Source organism: Phyllostomus discolor, chromosome 1, assembly GCF_004126475.2.
Source record: "Phyllostomus discolor isolate MPI-MPIP mPhyDis1 chromosome 1, mPhyDis1.pri.v3, whole genome shotgun sequence".
NCBI lineage: Eukaryota > Metazoa > Chordata > Mammalia > Chiroptera > Phyllostomidae > Phyllostomus > Phyllostomus discolor.
Genome location: NC_040903.2, coordinates 149,722,821 through 149,746,927, shown reverse-complemented (window position 1 = coordinate 149,746,927; position 24,107 = coordinate 149,722,821). Strand labels below are relative to the sequence as shown.

The following is a 24,107-nucleotide window of genomic DNA, read 5'->3' as shown; positions in this document are numbered from 1 at the left end:
CATCTGCAGATCACTTTGTAGCTTACTCCAAGGAGCCCCAAACAGAAGACACATGATAGCTGGCCTTGGCCTGCACCGCCCAGGAACCCACAGAGTGTGCACACCCAGTGGAAAGTTACAGATCATATCAGAGCAACACCACTCAACAACCTCCAGAAGCTATGGAGGGAAGTTGTTGCTGGCCAGTGGTCACAGCCAGCCCTACCACCTCTCTAGTCTAGGCAAATCCCTCCCATTGACCTGCTGATAGAAATCAAGACTCAACTAGGGAATACTCAGTCCATACGAAGGGTGCACCTCAAGTACCCAACTTGGAGGATAGTGGAGGCAGTGCCACTGGACTCTATAGGACACCTACTACATTAGACCATACTACCAAGACACGAGTCAAACCAGCCCTACCTAATACAAAGAAATAAACACAGGGAAGCTGCAAAATGAGGAGACAAAGAAACATGTCTCAAATGAAAGAACAGATCAAAGCTCCAGAAAAAGAACTAAACAAACTGGAAATAAGCAATCTATCAAATGCAGAGGTCAGAACATTTGTTATAAGCATGCTCAAGGAACTCAGTGGGTACTTCAATAGCATAAAAATGATCCAATCAGAAATGAAGGAGACACTAATTGAAATAAAAAGCAATTTACAGGGAGTCAGCAGTAGAGTGGATGAAGGCAAGAATTAAATTAATGATTTGGAACACGAGGAAGAAAAGATATCCAACCTGTACAGCAAGAAGCAAAAAGAATCCAGAAGAAATGAGGACAGTGTAAAGAGCCTCTGGGACAACTTCAAGACATCCAACATTCACATCATAGGGGTGACAGAAGGAGAAGGGGAAAAGCAAGAAATTGGAAGTCTATTTGAAAAAATACTTCCCTGATTTGGTGAAAGAAATAGACATGCAAGTGCAGGAAGCACAGAGAATCCCAAACAAGATGGATGCAAAGAGGCCCACTCCAAGACTGATCATAATTAAAATGTCAGAGGTTAAAGGTAAAGAGAAAATCTTAAAAACAGCAAGAGAAAAGCATTTACCTTCAGGGGAATTCCCATGAGACTGTCAGCTGATTTCTTAAAAGAAACTTTGTGGGCTAGGAGGGACTGGCAAGAAGTATTCAAAGTGATGAAAAGCAAGGACCTACTACCTAGATTACTCTATCCAGCAAAAATATCATTTAGAATTCAAAGACAGATAAAGTGCTTCCCAGACAAGGCAAATTTAAAGGAATTCATGATCACCAAATCATTATTATATGAAATGTTAAAAGTCACTTATTTAAGAAAAAGAAGATCAAAACTATGAACAATAAATTAGCAATAAATACTTATCTATTAACAATTGAAATAAAGAACTAAGCAAATAAGAACAGAGACAATGATGGATATGAAAAACATTGGGGAGGGGGTCCTGGGCAAATGGGGAAAAAGGTGAAGAGATGAAGAAGTACAAATTGGTAGTTACAAAAGTACAAATTGGTAGGCAGGGGATGTAAAGAGCAAGTATAGGAAGTGGAATTGCCAAGGAACTTATGTGCATGATTCATGGACATGAACAAAGGAGGCCGGATTATCAGAGAGAGTGGGGGGTGCTGGGTAGAGAGTGGCAAAGAGAGAAAAATTGGGACAACTGTAATAGCATAATCAAAAAAGAAAAGAAAAGAAAGGATACTGGACTCAAAATCAAAACATCTCATTCTAGTGCCTGATTTTGTCACTTCTTAGCCTTGCAACCCAGAAAATTCATTTAGACCCAGAACCTTTATTTTCACAGCCTCCATTAAAAAACATTTTAGCATTTATTCTTCTAAATATTTACTACTAAAATGAGACTTGTGAAAGTTTTTGAACAGTGTAACAAGTTATACATTATTATTACTGCTAGACAGGTACATGGGTAATTAGGAGCAACTTTTGAGAAACTGTAATATATGTGAACAATTAAAATTAGTTGGTAGACTTTTCTCATTGATTTCATTTCCTGTTTCATTTTCCTGTTTGGCAAAAAAGAAATTTGGGTGCTGTATAACTACTACAACATGAATCCAACACACCTCTCTTTCTTGTCTTCTCTTCTTGAAACCATGGAAATTTCCCATGCAACAGATGGAACATAGGCAAGACAGTTAAGTCTGGTTTTCAATGAAGCTGGAACTAAGAGATGTATTTTTCTTTACTTGACAAGTTCAGAAAAGTCAGTGTCTAAACTGTAGTTAAATTTTGGGGGCTTTTTGGCTTCCTATGCTATACTTGTTTATCTCACTTTTTTATTTCCTTTCTTAAAGATATTTCAGATCAGATGTAGTTATACTTTGGGAGACAGGAGCAGTATCATGATTTCTAAATAACAGTGTTCTTCAGTGACCATAAAATGTTTAATTTGAAAGACAGGAAAGGAATTTGTAGTTGACATCGATGGTGACTTACACTAAATTTTTAGAAGGAAATGTTTGTATTAAGCAGTTAAAAACATAATTGTGATGGTTGTCACACAAACTCCAGGTTTATAAGAGCTTAAAGAGCAAATATAAATAGTGTTAGATAGTAATGAGATTCGAAATCATGGATTTTACTTCATTTTATTTTTTGGCTGTTGGATAAAGAATGACCTCATAAGAGTAAATTTCTTACCTACCTCAAGCAGGAATAATCAGATGTAAGCAAATTTAATGCAGCCCGTGTGCTCTGGGGCCATTCGGCTGTGCTTCAGTAATTGCATTTTTTAAATATGAAGGTTGTTTAACATGTCAAGTGACAAAAAAGTTCTGGTTATTTCTTTATCTTTTAGTTAAATAAATATATGAACTTTATAAATCAAGCATTATTGAATGCATTAACAAACAATAGACCCCAGTCAGAAGTGATAATTGCAGCTGATAGTCTGCAATTATTGTCTCTGTGTCTCTAAGTCATTAGCATTACCATTACTTCAAACTACTTCTGTCCTTTGTTCCCCTTTATTCCATTTCCTTTCATTGAAAAAGCTCATTTCACTTAACATATATTTGAACAAGAAAGTATTATATTGTGATAATTTTTTTATTTAATCTTTACAAATTTACAAGTTTGACTCTGTTCCAAGACCCAGATCCACATTAACAAATTAATCTTTTCCTTTAAATATATCTTTTTCCCCCCACAGACTAGATTTAGCTGTTCTGTTCGCATTCTCTTAGGATCTAGTTTCCATGCAGTCACTGTTGATTTTGCCATTCCTAACTCATAAAACCATACACCAATACAGTTAAGAAAATAATATTACCAAAGTATTGTCCATATTAGGGATAGATTTTTTCCATTACAGATACTCCTTTCAATATTGAATTCTATTGATATTTAAAATGTGATTTAACTCACAGTTTTTCAAAGACACATCTCCATTGTAAAAGCAACAGATCTTATGTGTACATGAGAATGTGTGTATGTAATATAAGAGAAAGTCTTCAAAAAAGGAACACACAGAAAAAGAAAACCCGAAAATATAAATGGCAATGGATTAACAGCAGATATCTCTAGAAAGTGTCTAGAAAAATTTAAATTTTATTTTATGTTTTCTGATTATTCTGCAATGAACAGAAATTGCTTTTTCAAATGGGAAAAGATTGAATGAAAAGGGGACACAGAAACAGTGTTCAGTGGCAGAGAGTGGCCAGAACGAAGGACAAGCAGGGCTGCTAAGGGGGACTATTTAAAGGAACTATATATTTAGCCTGAAGTAAAGGTAGCAGGTTACTAGGCCAAGGAGAATAAGGATTTTTATAGCAATCTACAGTATTCAAAGGGCTGCTTGTGCTTTCTGTGGCGTCAGAGTGCAATGCTAAGAGCCAGTGGAAGTTGTATAGTATAACAGGTCTTGGTCTGGTATTAGAACTTCCTAACATTTGGATCTTTCAAATAATGGCATAGGAGGTTACCCCAGGCCCTTGCATGGATTTCTCCAAGCCTCTACTGCATGGCCCTTGCTCTTTTCCATATAATACCCTCCTTCATGTTGGGACAGGAGAGGAGGGCAGACATTATGGAATCAGGCTAGTTAAGGTTGCTTTTGAAGGGCAATTCCATCCTTCCATATGGCTTCTGGCTCTATTCTTGAAGGATGGGGGCTTGCACCACTGGGTAATTCAGAGCAATATGCCACTGGCTCTGAAGGCCATTCTGTAAGACAGCATTTTTAAAAATGGCTTATTGAAGACAAATACATACTTTGGGAATGTTCATATAGTGTTCAAAGGTGACCAGTTTGAAAGCAACAATCCTCATTTGAACACAAAAAAGTCAGTATTTATTGCTTTATTACTTGTTAGTTTTCATTAAAATATGATGCTTACACAGAGCACAGGGATGAGAAAATTAAATTCAGTTATGGCCTTCAGATTCCACTTGATAAGTAAAATTCTGTTACATGCTTATCTCGCCACTGCCTGTTACAATTTTCATCTTGATTTGGGAAAACATCTCCCCCCCCCCACTGTTACTCTGCATCCTGTCTTTAGCAAAAGTTGCTTCTTTGTTTTTAATTTGAAGATGGTCTATACCTCTGGAATCAGTAATCCAGTATTAGGGCAGAAAAAAGAAATTGTCCCTGAAACTTAATTTTCATTACTTACCAAGTTTTATAATTAATGACAGAAGTTTCTCTTGTGACCCCAAAGACTGTGCTTATTTATTTTCCCCAGTAGTCTCATGTGACCTTGTTAAAAGTTTCATTTACTGGTTTACTTCTATCTGGTATTTTATTGACATTTCCAGATAAGTTTAATAGGATGGAGAGAAACAGTGTTCTCTTTATAGACTCAGCGGTGATTTGACCTTAGCAGGTTAACCTTATCCTGATGTTCGAGGAAGCTATTCTTAATTAGACTCTATCCCTTTCTCCATTATTACCAAGAGAGCCACTAGTCTGTAATTTTATAAATCTTAATTTTTTCCTTTCCTTCAGAAAAGATACCACATTAGTAAAATCACAATATTTGGAAACAGTTGTGAGTTTTCCAGATACATTGCATACCCTCATCTGTAGCTCAACCATTTCACACTTTATTTCCTTCAGAAACTCTCAGTTGAATACCATCTGGTCCTGGTGATTTATTTCTGTGGAATTTCTCAGGTTGCTCTGTTATTTTCTCCTAGGAGATTGCTCTCTGCTACTGCCCCACTGATTTTTCTCAGAAAGTACCCTTGGAATAGTTGTTTCCCTAGTATCCTATAGAGCAAAGGTCAATGCCAAATAAAACTGAATTAAACTTCTGTGCTGCTTCCGATTCCCTAACTTGCTGTCCTGGTCACAAGTGTTCACTGTTGGGGAGGAACTCAGCAGTCAGTGCCACCACTCACGTTGGCTATTTAGCCCTTATGTTACCTTTTGTCTTTGTATTTTTCACATTTATCCTTTCCTTGACAATATGTTTTTGCTGTTTAATTCAGGAAAAAAATATATTGTGTTAAAAAATGTTCTAAGTATTTTCAGCATTTTCATAAATGTCTGTGTGAGATTATTTACAGGTTTCTCTTTCGACTTTTCAAATTATGGCACATATACGTCTCATAGCCAGTGTAGTTATATATCGTCCAAGCAGCATGGATAGTTTTTAGACTTTCTACTTGCCTCTTAGAAAGCTGCTAATCATTTTGCTTTTTTTTATTTTGCATGTTTTTAACATATATTTTTTAAAATCTTACTCCTTGGGTTAACATTGAGAGATGCCCATATTAATTAGAACACAAGCTTTAATTGTGCAGCCTTCCCAATGGCTGAGTTCCACTCCTGTTCATGCTTAACTGTGGTCATTCCAATGTGTTAAAAAAGGTTACTTAATGTGCATTCAATTACAGTTAATTGCTGTGAGAAGTAAATTTCTACCTTTATTCAAAGTACTTTAACACAAAACTATTAAACATATAACTCAGGTATTGAAGCATCAAAAGTTGGGACTTTTAACATTTCCCCAAATGTGTTATAAATTACCTACTATCTTAAACTGAGGTGAGGAGGGATCAAGGTTTTAACACCAGATTCCAAATATATGTGATATAATCCTTTCTTCAGATTTAAATACAAATACTGCCAGTCCCATATGACCCATCTCTGAGTAGGATGCCTTTTGCTCAGTCTGCAAAGGATGTTAACTGATTATAACAACAGAGGAAATAGCTACCGATTTTATTCATTTTATTGCTAACATATCTTTTCCTTTACTAGATAAGGCAGGCTGTTAAAAAAGTAATTTATGCCTATAACTGTTTGGTACTGGTATGGATATGTTCTTTGAACTTTTGAATTGATTAAGATTCTGTATATTCCAAAGCTAATTATGTGTCTGTGTGTGTATAACATATACGGCCTTTCAAGAAATATGCATTATATTATAATTCTAGAGCCTGTCTTTCTACCTTCATATCAACTAAATAACTCTAATTCCCTCTATTGTTTAAAATCAAAAATACACAAAAGGCCATATTTAGAAATAAAGATCTTATTTTAATACATATTATTATAAAAGTTAGCTCTCTGTAGTAACAGTCATGGCTGTATCAGACAGCTTACACTAAAACAACTTCCCAGTAACATAACAATTAAACTGAAAACTCCTCTGGAAAGGTTAAATATACAAGTCTTTTTCTGTTTGTCTGTTTAGTAGTAAGACTATTTAATAATTGACTATCCAAACAAATGTTTGTGTTTAGTGCCTTACTACCAATATAACTTCATATTTTTCATGGTTGGGAAGTGAGACTCCTATCTTAGCTGAGAATTTATTAACATTTATTTATTAAAACTGCCTAGGGCAAGGTATGTTATAAAGTTTATAAGGCTTGCCCTCCAATGAACTACCCTTCAGATAGGTACAATTGTATTGGCCGATGTCTCAAATGTATGTTAAGTACGTGCAGGTCACAGTCAGTGTAAACTTACATGAGAACCTACTGAGATGTTGTGTCTCACAATGCAAGTTGTTTGGGTTATAATCAGGATTCTCCAGAGTCTCCTTTACTTCTTTTTCTAGGAAGTTATTTTTTCACTGGAAAAGTCCGAAGACAGACTTTCTTCTGAATTTGAGTTTATCTTTACTCAAGCAGAATTTAGGTCAAGTACTGGGTAGTTTCTGTCCTGACATTTTCTTCTTCCTTTATTCAGCAGTCTTTTCAAGGGAGGTTGGAATGGAGGGAAGTGTATTAATCAGGGTGCCTCAGAGAAACACAACCAATAGAATATAAAAAAGACATATTATGAGGGATTGGCTGACATGATGCCATGGTGGTGAGCAGTCCCACAATGTGCTCTTTGCAACTTGATAACTCAAAGCCAATGGTATAATTCATTCTGAGTCCGAAGTCCTGAGTGCTGGGGAGCAAATAGCGTAAATCCCAGTTTGAAGGCAAGAGGAGATGAGATGAGTTGTTCCAGGTCAAGCACCGAGGCAGGGAGAAAAGGGGACTGGTTTCTGCTTCCTCTGCCCTCACTCTGTTCAGGCTCTTAATGGATTGGATGATGCCCACCCACACTGGGGAGAGCAACCTACTTCACTGAGACCACTGATTCCGATGCCAATCTCATCCAGAACCACACTCAGAGACAGACTCACAGAGAGACAGCATTTCATCCGGGCATTCCATGGCCCACTCTAGTTGACACATAACATCAACCATCATGGGAAGAAAAGAATTAGATGCTAGTGCTCATGTAACTATCTTGTGCAGGAATATGACTGAAGGATTTTAAAATAAAATGATCAGATCAGATTTTCATTTTGGACAGCTCTCTGACTATAGTGTCCATTAAAAGTTGATATTCATCAAAGCTCTTTCCTGTATTTCTCTTCTCACTTTACATATTCTTTTTAATTAATTTTATCTCATGGCTTCTATTTCTATGTTAGTATCTCCAGCCCAGACCTCTATGCTAGGCTCTAACTCCATATACCTAATTGCCAGTTAGATTTCTTAGGTGATTCATTGGAAACTCAAATATATGCTCCAAGCTTTCTTTTGTTCTACTTTTTCTATATTTGAAATAAATCGTGCTTGGTGGCCACCACCTTTTAAGTCAGCTCGAGTCAGAAACCTGAGAGTTATCCTTGCCTCTTCTCTCTCCCATATTCCCCATGCACAGTTCATCAGCAGCTACTATATATTCTACCTAGTATATGTCATTCTCAACTATGTTGTCTTCCTTTCATACCTACTGCCTTGTCTGTGTATCCTCTCACTAACTGTTGCAGCAGACCCTTATTTGCCTTCTTACCTTCAGTCTCGTTTCCTGCCAAGGAATGATCTTTCCAAAATTCAAATTGGATCGTGCCATTCCTCTGCTTAGAATTTCTCTGTCTTCTCTGTGACCTTACATTCAAGTATAAATTCTTTAAAACAAAACACAAGGTTCTGTAGGATCTGTTTTCTGTCACTTTTTAACCTCAACTTTCACCCCTGCAGACACTCCAGCCTCATATTGCTGTTCTTTTGGTTTACAGTGCTCATCCTGTTGAAAACTAATATGAAAGATTAGGAAGATATTTCTAAAATAAGTATATCAGATTCCTCTTTTAAAAATGTCTGTTTGAAACATTTCTTCTACTTTTTATTTATTTTTTACATATTAAAACTTTATAGTATTTTTAAAGGTTAAAAAAAGGACTATTTGGGCTATCACCAGAAAGTATTGATTATCATTAACTGCACAATTATACTTCATATGATTTATTGGTCATTCATTTCATGGATGCCATGGATCTTAAAAGTGAATCCATAAAGAACCTCAATCTCCTTTGTTACTTACACTAAATGAAATAACAGTTCATAGATTTCAGAAACCAGTTACATGTTCAGATGGGTCCTAGCATAACCTCTAAGATAGGTAAGCATATAGTGACCTAATTGTAGAAATAAAACAATTTGGAAATTTAAATTAAAAAGTTCCACAAATAGCTTGCAAAACACGTGACCTCATTTTTACTTTAGAGATTATGTAATCTTTCTTATCCGTTCTTTTAAACACAAATTTAGTCATTTTATTTCTTAAATCCTCAATTATAGAATAGTAAGCAGTGTGCTTGACTAGAGTCTGGGAACCAAAAAGAAAAACCTTATATTTACCAACAAAACCATGAGAACTTTTTTAATGAAATCATGTGGTTCTGGTGGCCAGTGAGCCAGGTAGAAATAAAAAGAGATTATTAAGTGTGTGTGTATGTGTTAACTTTCGAACATACATGGGGTGTTCCGTTGCTGTCTGCATTGAATTTATCAGGAATTGTAGGCAGACTGGAAATTACTTCTTAGAGTGATTATACCTTTTCTAATATCACCTACTGATTTTATAGTAAAAATCTAAGCTACAAAAGCTGAAATGGGGACACAATTCATTTTACTTGACTCTGTTCAAAATAGCATTATCAAACATTTTGTGATCTTTCTCTCGTATCATATATTGGGCTGTCCTGAAGAAATAAACCTCCACTTGCCTCGATGACAGTAGATAATAAATTGACTGATATAATTCAGTTGAGAAGTTGAAAAATGCATTGAAAATAATGGGGCATAACATCATAGGGCTAACATTTATTCATAGATGATGCAATTAAATAAAACAGGCATTAACTTCAAGGTCAGTCAGTAAAGTAATAAAATTGAATATTTTAATTGAATTGTAATTGCTTCCCATTGATACATGCAAGTAAAGTAAAATAGATGTCAGCTCTGCAAATTATGGTTCTTCCTTCTAATTAATTTCTTAATTCTGCATGGAGTTATTCAGTGCCTAGGTCTTGTTGTGGGTTTATTCATCCACCCTGCTCCCATCAAGGAATGTCTATAAGATATGATTAAATGGTTAGGTGTCAGGATTTACAGTAAATTTTTTCTTCACTTTGGAGAAAATTTTGCTATTAACTTAAAGTAACTTATATACTTGAGTTAAAATATACTCTAAATATGACATCATCCTGGGTTCTCTGGATTGTAATCATCTGTATTAATACTGATAATTCTTGATACTGATATTTATATCAATGTTAATAAATGTTATCATCTCAATGATTATAAAGGTTTTCATAAGAGAGAGAGTCATTGAGGCTCACATTCCACAGCTGACTGATTCAGGAGGGAAATCGAACAGACTACTAGGTTCTGATGAAGCACAGTTAATATCTATCCATGACCCAGGCTTCTAGAAAAGAGGCATCTAAATTGAATGAATCTAAAAAATGAACCATCTTTTTAAAGCACAAGAATAAATTAAAGTTCTTAGATAAAGTTGAATTGAATTGAAAAAGCCCATGGACCATTATGGCTTTTTCATAAACTTTTCACAGTCCCTCAAAGGGTTGTAAGATAAATACAGTTTTATATAATATAACATGGGTATGATGCTGTTACAAAAACTAGGAGATTTTTCAAATTATACTGAAATTGTATTGGGTCTGGATACAGGGGTTAATTTAAAGTGAGAGAAGATTATGTCTATTGGGCTAGCTGCATTTGCTGGTTAAAACACTGCAACTTAAACATGGAGTGAATGGCCCTGGCTGGATGGCTCAGTGGTTGGAGTGTCACAGTGTCATCTAGTACACCAAAAGGTTGGAGGTTCAATTCCCAGTCAGAGCACATACCTAGGTTACTGGTTCAATCCCTAATTGGGGCATGGATGGGAGGCAACCAATCAATGCTTCTCTTTCACATCGATGTTTGTCTCTCCCTTCCTCTCTAAAATCAATAAACATTTTAAAAAGTTGGCTGAATGTGTAAGATGGATTTTAAAATTACTGAGGTATATATTTTGATACTGTAAAATTATTCCATTTAATAGATACATTTGAGAACAAATATATTGGTATATTAGCTTCATTTTTGTAGTTGTGCTTAGAAACATAAGTGGATTCTTATTGGTAACACCAGTAAATTAAACTGAGAAGATGTTTATGTTGTCTAAGCTGTGTGTTAAATTTTAACTCAAAGATTGACTTCACTATTTTAAATATTTTTATCTACCATTTAAGTATAAAATTAAAAAACAATCCAATGATAAATATATTTTACTGATGCTAATCTGACCCTAAAATTTCATTCTCAATTATGAAGAATCTTGGGTGTCTGAATTCTCCATGCATATCAAATGGTTAAATTAGATAACACCAAATACCAGATTAGAAAATACCAAAACCAAAATGTATGACATGAAAGACGAACATCTTTGAACTTCATAGTTACAGATAAGCTAACAGTTTTTTATATTAAAGTGATCTGTTTCTCCAGATTTTGTAATTATACTAATAATTGTCTTGTTCCATTTAGAGAAAGTAAATATTATATATACTGTGCATACAATGCCATTTCCAAATGAGGAAACTTGTGAAAAAATATACGTGAAGTGTAAGAAAAATACATATTCAATCAGTCATTATATTTATAAAAATAAACTACAAAGAGTTTTCATTTGAATGTAGTTTAGTATTTATGGAATCATCAGTGTTCTAAGCAATAAATAGTTTCTTGAGAAAAGCTTCATATCTGAACATTTCTGGGGTAGGTTGAGTAATCTTTCTACCACATCCCTGATTGATATCATCCCACATGTAATAGTTTCAACTGATTTAGGAGAAATCTTAGAGATCAGAATGGCTTCAGGCTGCTGATTTTTCCAGAACAATAGCTTGAACTGCTAGGGATTTCTGCGTCTTATCCAAGAAAATACAGAGTGAGGCAAAAGTAGGTTTACAGTTGCTTCATATGGAAAATAATATGTTAGTAAATAATAATACAAGAGTATACTTTGTGTTTTGTATACTACAACCGTAAACCTGCTTTTTCCCTCCCTGCATTTTATAGAAACAATCTGAAATGCATGTCATATGGGGAGTGATCATGAGGTCCCCAATTTTTACAAAGGTATACTTATATGACGATCACAGATTCATCTGAAAAAACTATGCCCGGTGTGGCGTTTGTTTACATATTTCACTGACTTGTCTAAAGGCAAGCCAAATTAGCTTATCCGTCATGGAATACAGCCATCTCTGAAATGATATGTACAGTTATTTCTGTACTTTACCAGTTCTGAACCAGGGTTTGATGATTCTACAATGAATTAAAAGATGACAAGAAAAATGAGATCATCAGTTTGATTTTTCAGTTCCCATCTCTGTAAAGTGTATGCTCTTACATTTCTTTCATCCTTTTTAACTGGGCATTTATTTACTCCCTGATCCTTATAGAGAATGCAAAACATAAATTCTTAGATTCAATCATGAAAGGCTTTTAAAATGATTTTAATGATGTGTAACACAGTGTCTGAATACGTAGTGTGATATGTGTGTATTATGTGACTGAGGTGTATATGAGAATCAAGGAACTGGAGGAGCTACACTGGGAGATCACACTCCTGTGGGGAAACAGACTGAAAGTGCTCCATATGTGGGAGAACCTCGAAAAGATAAAGAAAAGCATGATACCCATTAAAGAAAAAGCAATTGATTAGAAGAGTAAATCACCCAGTATGGAACAGCAATAGTGTGATGTGAAAAGTAACTAAATAGAAATTTTAGAAACAAAACAGTCATTTAAAAACCTCAGTGGGCAAAATAAACTCTAGGGGAGCCAAATCAGAAAGAGTGAATTAAGCAGAAAAAAGTACTTCACCCAGGAAGTGACAGAGAGAGAGAAAAATTAAAATGAAAGAGCAGTTCGAAAATATGGAGAATATTTGGAAATTGCAATATTTGTATATTAGATCTTACAGAAAAAAATAGAAGTAAAAGCACAAAAACAATGTTTACAAACATAATAGTTGAAAACATTCCACCCTTGAAGAAAGATAGGTGTTTTCTACTAGAAAGAGCATATTAGGTGCTGTGCAGTATAAATCACAATAAACATACACTTAAACAAATTGTATTAAAATTATAGAATGTCACAGGTAAATTGAAAATTGTATAGTCTAGTACAGAGAAAACAAAGATTCCTTATATGGGAACCACTGTTAGACTGGCAGCAGACATCTTGTTAGGAACAACTAGTGCCTAAAGAAGTAATATTTTACAACTAATCTACTATATAATGGTGAGCGTGAAACAGGACATTCTCAGACATGACAAAACTAGGAGAGCTCACCATTCACAGATCTTCAGTGAAAAATAAAGAACGGACTTCAGATTAGAAATAGATTGAATTCCAGGAGAAATGAATGTGAATGTTGAGCATAGACATTGTAAAATATGCAGGTAAGCTTAATTTTTCTTGCACAAAATAATGGAACTAAAGTTTAACACAATAATAACTTAAATTGTGGAGCTTATTTAATGTCTACTTAAAATATAATTTCTCTTGATCAAAGGGATGCTAACATAAATCCTTAGATTTATGAACTTTTAGCTAATACATTTATATTAAAATACTGTGGTTTTGGATGTATGTTAAAAATTAAAGTGATGTTCTGGTTGGTGTGGCTCAGTTGTCTGGAGCATCATCCCTAAACCAAAATGTCACTGGTTTGATTCCCAGTCAAGGCACATGCCTAAGTTGCAGGCATGGTCCCCATTGGGGCAAAGACGAGAGACAACCAATTGATGTTTCTCTTCCTCTCTCCCTCCATTCTCTTTAAAAGTCAATGCACATGTCCTCTGGTGAGGAGAAAAAATAAAATAATTACAGCTGATTACTGAATGAATAGAAATACAGTCTATAGCCTTCTAATCAGCAGAGCAAACAGACAAATTATTTTCAATGCAACATGAGGCAGAAAATATTAAAGGAAAAATATACATGTAACTTGGTGTAACAGAAAATCCACAGTAAGATCATAGAAGCAGGTCCAGACTTATAATGTAAAATGTGAAAATGTAAAATAGTTAATATCAAATCTTTAAAGTTGTATTTGTAAGACAGGATAATTTTTTTAAAGATCCAATTATATATAGTTTACAAGAGACATCTAAAAACACATACAGAAAATTTAAGAATAAATGATGGGAAAATATTAACAAAAGAAAGTTGAGGTTGTAATATTGACAAATAGAATAAAAGATAAAAGTCACATATGGTGATGAAAGGTCACTACTTCTTAATAAAAGGAATAATCTCATCAAGAACTATTAGAAATTAAGATTTTATATACATATAACAATGTAGCTTTCAAATATATAAAGCAAAACTGACAGAATTATAAGAAATTTTTAAAACCAAAATCGTAATGAAAGATTTGACCACCATTTATTAGAAACTGATGGTTTATGGAAACCAAATACCAATAAGGTCATAGAAGATTTGAACAGCAGAATTAATGATTGGTTTTGTGTGTTTGGATTCAGAATTTTGCTTTCAACAGATAAAGAACATGCTTTTCAAGCATGAATAGAACATTCATAAAATTTGACCACGTTCTAAATCACAAAGGAACTTGACTGAACTTTCTGAACTGTCACAGTAAAGACTGTATTCTTGACCACAATGCAATCGAATTGGAAAACAAAAAATAGTGAAAATAAACACATTTTGACACAAGAGTAATCCTAAATAACTCACAAAATATTGAAAACTGAATGAGAATAAAAGTGTCACTTTCAAGTCTTCTGGGCTGCAGCTAATTTAGGACTTAGATTCTTCTGTTTTAAAAAAATAAGAAATGTGTACAAATGCATGACTTGAGTGTTTAAATCAAGAACCTAGAAATAAAGAAGCAATTGAATAAACACAAAGAAGAGGGAAGGAAATGATACAAGTAAGAGTAACATTTTTGAAAGTGAGAAGGGAGAAAACGTGAAAACAACAATGAGTACCTGACACTTTGATGAGACCCCCAACTTGCCAAATACCTGACAAGCTCTAGCAGGAGTAAAACACTGATAACCAGTAAGGATTCTGCAGTAAGCCAATTCATAGAATAAATGGCAAACCCTAGAAGAAACCCAGCTGACAAGCACAGGACTAGTGTTTCAGTAATAGTTAAAGAGGATGAGTAGTCAGTCTATTAGGAAAATGGTCAAAGAATATGAACAACCAATTTACAGTAAAAAATAAGTTTATAAATCTGACCACAAATATATGAAAAACATGTTAAACTTCAATCATACAAAATCAAAGATACACAAATACCAGTAAATAAATATCAATTTCTTTACCAGAATGGCAAAAGTTTTAAATTTATAATAATGAGATCTAGTATTGATAAAGATGTTGGGGAACACATCTAGCAGATATGGACAAAGTATTTATAAAATTTGGTGTTTGTTCATACTCTAATACACATGTTTAAGAAGTATGATCATAAAAACATTAAACAAATCTGAACAAATGAGGTATGGATGGAAACCTCCTTAGCCCACCACAGAGAAACAGCATAGAATGGTAGTTAAAGAAAAGCATGAGCCCCATAGACAGACCGCCTGGGTTTGAAACCAGATTTTACTTCTTGGTAGTGGGTGACCTTGGAGAATCACCGAACTTCTTGGTGCCTCAGTTTTCTCATATGTTCAATGAGGACCATAGTAGTACCTACTTACTGGATTATTTTGAGAATTCAATTAGTTAATATTTGTAAAGCACTCGTAACAGTGCCTTGGACATAGTAAGTACTACATACTTTGTTTTTAAAATAAATACGGGTTGGTCAAAAAGTCCATCTAGTTTTTTCCATAAAATAAGATTCATTTTTCATTTTCACCAATAACTTTGTTGATTTGGATATTGAGTATGTCAGCTCTCTCCCATGTGGTATAATATTGATTTTTATCAATTAATGTCTTGATTTGATCACTATCAACTTCAACTGGCCTACCTGACCTTGGAGCATCATCCAGCAAGAAATCTCCAGCACGAAACTTCACAAACCACTTTTGACAAGTTCATCAGTCACAGCACCTTCTCCATACACTGCACAAATCATTTTTTGCCTTTCAATTGCATTTTTATCTTTCTTGAAATAATAAATCATAATATACTGAAAACGTTACATATTTTCTTCCATCTTCAATATTAAACTGACTACACAAAACTTCACCAATTTTGATGTTTTTTAAATGCACACTGATAATGACGGCTGTCACAATACAATCTAACAAAATTGTTTTGAATGAAATTAAAACAACTAAGCACTACTAGAGCTTCCATTGTATGGAAAAAAACAAAGGAATTCTTTGACCAACCCAACAGATTTCACAAGGAAAATAATTCCTAACAGCCATTAAGTTAATTAGCATACTCTCTTGCTAATGTAAGGTAAAGATAACTAGAAGTTGTAACCTCTGAAATTAAAGTCTGTTATTGGCCAACTAACTGTCTCTAGTGTAGATTAAAACAGACATTTGTACAATATGTGGCACTGGTGATGCAGAAGTAATAATTGTAGGTGACATGACATAGACTTACATATGTATGGAAACTTTGTGTTGGGTAGAGGTGGCCTGTACATTAGTACCTCAGCAGGGAAGGGATTCCATAAACAGTAGTTATTATCCACAAATGAGAGACACAGTTATAATACTCCATACAGAATAGCTGGGAGTAAATTCTACATGGATTAAAGTTTAAATGTGAATAGCAAAATTTAAAACTGAAAATAAAATATAAGGGACTAACATTGTGACCTTGGGCAGGGAAAGGTTTATTACAATACAAAGGAAACACTTAAAATAACAATACTTCTGACAACTATAGACTAAAAAGTTTATGTTTATCTGAAGACCTTCCTTGAATTTAAAAAAAAATGTGTGATGAGAAGCCACTGACTAGGAACATATTTCTAATGTGTATAATGATGAAGGATTGGCATTCAGAATATATCAAGAACTAGAAGTTATCAAATGAAAGATAAAGCAACAATAAACATGGGCAAATGATTTTAATAAGCAAGTCACCAAAGTGAAAACCTGAATGAATGGGAAATAAAATATGAACAAGTACTTACTTTTAACAGTAATCAGAAAATGAATATAAAACCAGTATCTAAAGCACTACCTATAGATCTATATAATGCAATATATATCTATATACGTGTGTATCCACACACATATGTCTCAGATTACAAAAGTTAAAAAGTTTGACAACATTTGAGTTATTTTTGTATATGTTAAATTGGAATTATATTTCTATGATAGTGGAAGTACAAATTGGAAAGGGTGCTTTGGAGAGCAATTTGATAATATCTAATAATCTTAAGATTTTATATATATGTATATATGTGTGTGTTTTGTGTGTGTGTGTATATATTTTCTCTTGTATCACAGTAATTTCACATAAAAGCAGTTCATTGCAGCATAAAAAGTACTAGTGTCAAAATAGAAATTAGAAATAAGTTGTACACCTGAAACTAATATAATAATGTAGGTCAGCTGTCACTGAAAATAAAAAATGATTAAAAAAAAAGAAGCCAGTACCCATTGGAGAGGGGGTAAGTAAATTCTGATATATCCATATAATGACATATAATACAACAGTAAAACTGGATGGACCAGAGGCACAGTAATCAATATAAGTAAATCTCATTAGCATTGTGAATTGAAAAAATAAATTAAAAATTATTCATAAAAAATACATGTACATGAGCAATGCCAAATATTGCTTTAGGTACATGTGTACGTTTGTACTAAGACTGTAGAAGCATCATTGGGAAGTAAGTCACCAACGTCAGAAGAGTGGTTGTCCATGTAGAAAGAGTGGGAAAGAGATTGCTTAGGGATAGACATACCGTGAAATTCTATTATGATTATGTTGTTTATTTTTTTAAGAAATGGTTGTGGAGGAAATATGGCAAAATGGTAATACTTGTTAAATCCAGGTGGTAGCATGGATGTTTGTTTCAAAGTATTTCATTTACTGACTCATTTTAAACACTGAAATGAAAAGTGGTTGCCGGGGCTCTAGCTGCGCAGTTCAGTCAGTTAGAATGCCATCCCAATATGCCAAGTTTGCTGGTTTGATCCCCTATCAGAGTCAACTAATGAATGCATAAATAAGTGGAACAACAAATTGAAGCGTCCTCTTCTCCCCGCACCCCATTTCTGTCTCTCTTTAAAATCAAATAAAAAAAAACTTTAAGTGGTTGGTGGGAATAGAGTAACTGGACAAAGTTAGCAATTACATCCTTGAAATTATACTTATTTTTTCTAACCTAATTACAATTCCTCAAAAATGGAAAAACGGGTTGAAACAAATGCATCTCATAGTTGACACAATGCAACTGAAATGAATTGGAAGGAAATATTTTTCAGGAGCAAGAATAACAGTTACCCAAGAAGAATAATAGGAAAGTAAATAATAGCAAAGTACATTTTATTTTATGATCAAAGATATTTAAAATACATACTGGTTACCTAGGTGAGCGGAGAGGAATATGTCTTTAACTTTTAATCAGATATTTATTTTAAAAATTTAAACTTTTCTTGGCAGGTTTAAATCCAGATAAGCATCTTGGAAAATCCCTGGCTGAAATGGAGCCTTATCTCTTAGAGGTAGGAATTTATATTACCTGTTTCTCAAAATATAGTCATCTAAAGGGTGGGAAAAAAGTGTGACGTTATGATAATTTTGAAATCAATTTTATTCCAGAAAAACTCAGATACATTCATGACATATTTTTATGAAAACTTAAACTTCTAGTGGGTATGAAAATGTCTAAAATTAATTATAAAAATTATTGCCAGCTTGTAGGCATGATTTAAAAAGTAAGGTGTATCTGAGGAAATTGTCTTGTCAGAAAGTTTATTAAAATGGACATTTTAGGCTATACTCAGAAATGTGAGTAGAAACTTTATTTAGAGAATATCTAATTTAATCTTTCATCTATTAGAAAATTAATTTGTAGAATAGTAAAGAAATTATCCCAAGACTTTAAGTAACAATTGCTTAGCCCTTATCATTGTCAAACCCTAAATGTGTTCAAACATTAAAGAAAAATTTAGTTATTTCCACTGTTTTCTCTTAACTATACTATACAAGTGTGGGTAAAAGTAGTGTTATAGTTGTGAGTATGTGAAACACAGAGCTTACTTTTGCATTAGTATTTATTAATTATTGTATCATTTGTATTACAACTATAAATCTACTTTTGCCCATCCCATATTTTCCTGGAGTTTTGGACAAATGTTATGAATAGTATGTCAGTGTTTCATGAACTAGAATAATGTAATTATTAGAGTTTTTTTATTCCACAATCATGATGGAAGAAAGAAAATCACCTTACTTTTATGAAAAAACTGATCTCCTTTAATATTATCATTTTCCCTCCTATACTGTTAATTCATCAGCATAATTTCATGGCTATGTTGTCAATTGTCAGCAGTTATACTCCACTAAATTTATGGCTTTTACATTTCCTTTGAGTTATTTGTATTTGATTGTTTTGTGGTTTATCAGTATGTACCAAATGCTTAGAAATCCCCCAAATGTTAATGCATTCCTTCTTTCATTATGCATTATTAAGCACCTAATATGTGCCAGGCAAATAGTAAAGATTAAAATAAAAATGAAATGCTTACATAATTATGACAAATTGTCTTTGATTTCTAGAAAATTTGGTATCATTTATTTAAGTCTATCTAATGGACATGGTTGCCTCCCATGCCCCTGTGATTGCACTGTTCTTACAGCAGTTTGTTCTATGGCCAGCATTGTATTTATGTCCACATCTTTAAACAAGCTCTCGGCAATTCTAAAAGAGTGATCAATACATCATCTTCTGGCTCCTCGATACCAACAACACATTGGCTTCTACAGTGCTACCTACTCCTGAAACCTTTCTGAGTATTTTCTTAGCTTACTTCTGGGGCTTATGATATATATTCCATCCCTCATATGCTGTGGCTCCATCCCTCCACCTCCTGTGGTGATGTTAAATACCCCCATGACTTCAACTACCAATTTTGTTTTTATGACAATTAAGTCTGTTCTTCCTTATCTTCATATGCTCCAGACCTGTGTGCTCTCAGCTGCCTCTAAATGCTGCAGAACTGAACATTTCTTTCCTGGCAGTGAAGGGTCCCATTGTCTACTCAGTTGTCCAAGCTGAAAAAAGTGAATGGTAATAAGTGACTTCACATATCCATTATTCATGAATAAGGCCCCACGTTCTTTTAATTCTCTTCTTAATATCTTATCATCTGTCCCTTTTAATCCCTATTGTCACCACCTTAGGGTCTGTGATCTTACAGCTGAAGTCTACCTCCTCCCGTCCTTACGCCGTCTCATTCCATTGTCCACAGTACTGCTATCATAATGCATGTGAATTGCAAATCTGGTCATATTACATTTCCCTTACAAACTTTTGAATCATTCCCCATTGCCTCAAAATAAATTTTAAACTTCTTAACATGGCACAACCTGCCCTTGGGAAAAATGAGGCTTGTAATATAGCCAGTCTCAGACATCACTCCTCTTTCATCGGTTTAGAACTGTTGATGGTTTCCGAAGAGTTGGGTGTCCCCTCACACTTCCATGTTTCTCCTCTTCCTTTCTCTGCTTTGTCTTTCCTTCACTTGACTAAGTCCAATCTGTCCTTAAACTCTAAACTTAGAGATTAATACTGTGATGTTTTCATACTTAAGTAAACCTCCTTTGAGCGGCCATTTTCTTCTATGCTAGTTTGTAGTGCTTTGCAGGTTATATTTTTTTAAAGATTTTATTCATTTATTTCTAGAGAGAGAAGGGAGGGAGATAGAGAGAGAGAGAGAGAAACATCAATGTGGAGTTGCTGGGGGTCATGGCCTGCAACCCAGACATGTACCCTGACTGGGAATCGAACCTGCGACACTTTGATTCACAGCCCGCGCTCAATCCACTGAGCTACGCCAGCCAGGGCTGCAGGTTATATTTTATTTTTCTCTTAAATAATGTCTATTTTAAATTTCAGGCATATAATATGTAAAAAATGAACTCAAACCCTATACATAATGAAAACTATTCTCCTGAATCCAAGCCCCCAGTATTTCTGCCCTTTCCCAGATCAACCACTCTTGTATCCTATGTAACTCTTCAAAAACATTTTTTGCATATGTAAATATATATACATGTGTTTATCCAGTTTTACCTAAATTGGAATATAATATACACATTATTTTCCATCTTCCATTTTAACACATAAAAATTCAGGTCATTTGTCTCCACAATATTATTGTGTTGTATTACATGAATAATATATTGAACCTTTTTATTTATGGACTTCATTCTTTACTGATATCTTTTAAATATTTTATTATTACATAAAATGCTAGATGAATATTATTATACCTATGTGTTTGGGCATGAATGAGTTTTTCTGTAGGATAAGACGCTAGAATGGAAATGCTGGGTCAGAGGGTATCTGTGTTTTTAATTTTAATGATATTCAAGATAATCATTTTCAGCTTTGATGGAATAACTTGCATTAGACAAACTCTCTCAATACAAACTAGGAAAGTTGCATGAAATTAAAACAAAAATAATACTGGAAAGCATTAAAGAATTATAAAAACTGACATAATTTGAATTACCAAAATTCCAGAGAATGAAATCCTTGAACATTGTCTCCTTTCCCCTCAAGGCACTTTCTAATTAAAAAATAATAACCCAGGGATGTGAAGAAGTTGCAGAGAAAACTCCAGCTGAGAAGCTGAGCAGGGCTCCCAACAGCTTAATATGGCTATGGAGACAATAATGAGGATTCAGGGCAACCAGAGTGGAGCAGACCTGGTTAACTCCAAGTTTTCAGCTGGACTCTTGAATGGGCTCTACCTTAGGAATAAAGGCAGCTGGAAGTAGTCCAGTCCTTGCAAATACTTACATCCAATGCTGAATCATATCAGTTCTAGACTGAATTAAAGAAATCCAATCCTACTCTTATTGTTTATTTCTCTCTTGAGAAAGATAAAGTGGTTCAGAGCCTCACATTATCTCTAAAATATTTCATATACAGTTTTCAGCAGGCAATCAAAAATTACCAAGCTTATCAAGAAACCTAATGAGATAAGAGAAACTGAGAGAAAACCACACAATAGAAACAGTCTCAGAGGATATTTATATAATCCAGTTATCAGATTTAGACTTTATAATGTCATTAGGTGGGACTATGAACTATTTTAGGGCTATTTGGAATTTATATAAAAAAATCAAATAGAATTCTAGAACTTAAAAATACAGTACCTGAAATTAAGATCACAATACATGGGTTTACCAGTAGATTTGGTACAGTTGCACAGTCAGTTAAAGAACCGGAAGGGAGGGTGATATAAAATGTTAAGACTGAAGCCCAGAGAATACAGGATGGATGACAGAGAAAAGACTGTACAAGACAGAAGAGAGAAGTCCATCATACATACCGCTGGAGTGGCAGGGAGAGTGAGCAAAGAGCAAAAGCAGTATTTGAAGAAACTTTACTGTAGAGCCTGTCTATGCTTATTTTTGATGACTTTGACAAGTATCTTCTCAGGATGGTGATAATCTCTCTAAAGATATGGATGAATATTAATGAATAATTTACATTTTTAACATGATTTTTTTCTGATAGAGGAAGTTATATGAAGCAGTCTGAGTGTCTTTTTCTTTGGCTTCATAGTCTAATCTGCATGTCCATGAACCCTGTATGAAGTGAGCACCCAACAACATTTGTACACAGTTAGCAATTTGTTTCTCACCTCTTTCACAGCGGTTATCGGACACAACCTAGGTTTTAACTCATGCTACCCCAGTTTTTTGCCCTCTTCTTTTTTCCTTTCATTTTTGCATATACTTATAAAGGATAATCAATCGATTGATTGCCTGATGTACCAAGAGAGCAGTGATTCTAATATAAAAGCAAATGAATCATCAAACACTATCTTCTCTCTGCAATTAGAGGATATTTTTTTCAACTTATCTTGAATTCTATCTTTTGCATTATTGCCTAAGATGAATCAGATTTTAAGAAATGCCTGTATCTCCTTATCTTTATGAAAATGGTATTAACCTCATTAAGTGAGATAAAAGATCAAACACATATTCATTTTTCAGTTTGTTGACCCAGTTCTCCCCAGTAGTCAAGGAATCAGAAAACAGACAACCTGTGGACTTGTAGGGGCGGTGGGGGTGGGGGGAGATTAGGTAGAGAAACCCACTTTGTTCACCGGCTTCAAATCTCCTGAGCCAGTCCTGGCTGGCATAGCTCAATGGATTGAGTGCGGGCTGCGAACCAAAGTGTTGCAGGTTCGACTCCCAGTCAGGGTACACGCCTGGGTTGCAGGCTATGACCCCCAGCAACCACACATTGGTGTTTCTCTCTCTCTCTCTTTCTCAATCCCTTCCCTCTCTAAAAATAAATATAAAAAAAATAAAATCTTTAAAAAAATAGAAGACTTTTCATTAAAATATTCTGAGTCCATTAAAATATCACTGTGCAAATCTCCTGAGCCTCCCTCTCATACACCCCTCATGTAAGGTGGGTAACGACGTTTAATATAATAAATCAATGTAGGTAATGTGTTAACCCTTTCATATATTTTATCTAAGAATTAAAAGAGTTTTGGTTAAGAGAACTTTTCATGTACAATGATTTCCCTTGCAGAAATCAATATTTAATTGTGAGAATTACAGAGCCTGGTGGCAGGGGTTGTGGAGAGAAGATAATACCTTAAGGCAGGAGTCCTTTCCATAGTTCGTTCAGACCCCATGGGGTCAGATGCTTGTTACCTCTGTACCCAGGAGCCCAGGTGTAAATACTGACTCTACTGCTTACCTGAAATGTTGCTCTAGTTAGCTTCCCATGTATAAAATAAACATGATAACAATGGAATGATATATAAGGTGCTTAGCTCAGTATCTAGCACATTCCAAGTGTTCAGTAAATGTTTGCAACATTTACTATTATGAGTAAAATTTGTCATTACTGAAGAATAATTATGAAACTTAAATTTTGCAAAATACATAAAAACTGGTAGACAACATAATTAGAATAATATTTAAAACTCTCAAGGAATTGTTAATTGGTGTATATCAAGATGTAAGATAGCAATCATACCAGACAAATGGCAAAGGCTATGGAGAACCACTACACAAAAGAAGAATGTCTCAAAACCTAATATGAATATAAAGAGATGCTCAAACTGATTCAGTGATCAGAGAAATGCAAATTACAGCAAGAGTGAGATGTTACTTTGTTCTAGGTTGGCACAAATGA

The 24,107-nt window shown here is 34.3% G+C and overlaps 1 protein-coding gene across 4 annotated transcripts in view; it reads left to right on the top strand.

Moving 5' to 3' along the window:
* Positions 1-24,107, top strand: part of DPH6 (diphthamine biosynthesis 6) — a 185,785-nt gene that overhangs the window by 115,978 nt on the left and 45,700 nt on the right. For all 4 annotated transcript variants that reach the window (XM_036031478.1, XM_036031489.1, XM_036031494.1 and 1 more), the window contains exon 6: positions 18,374-18,435. In XM_036031478.1, the coding sequence (XP_035887371.1) occupies positions 18,374-18,435 (62 nt within the window). The remainder of the gene's footprint in view (positions 1-18,373; positions 18,436-24,107) is intronic.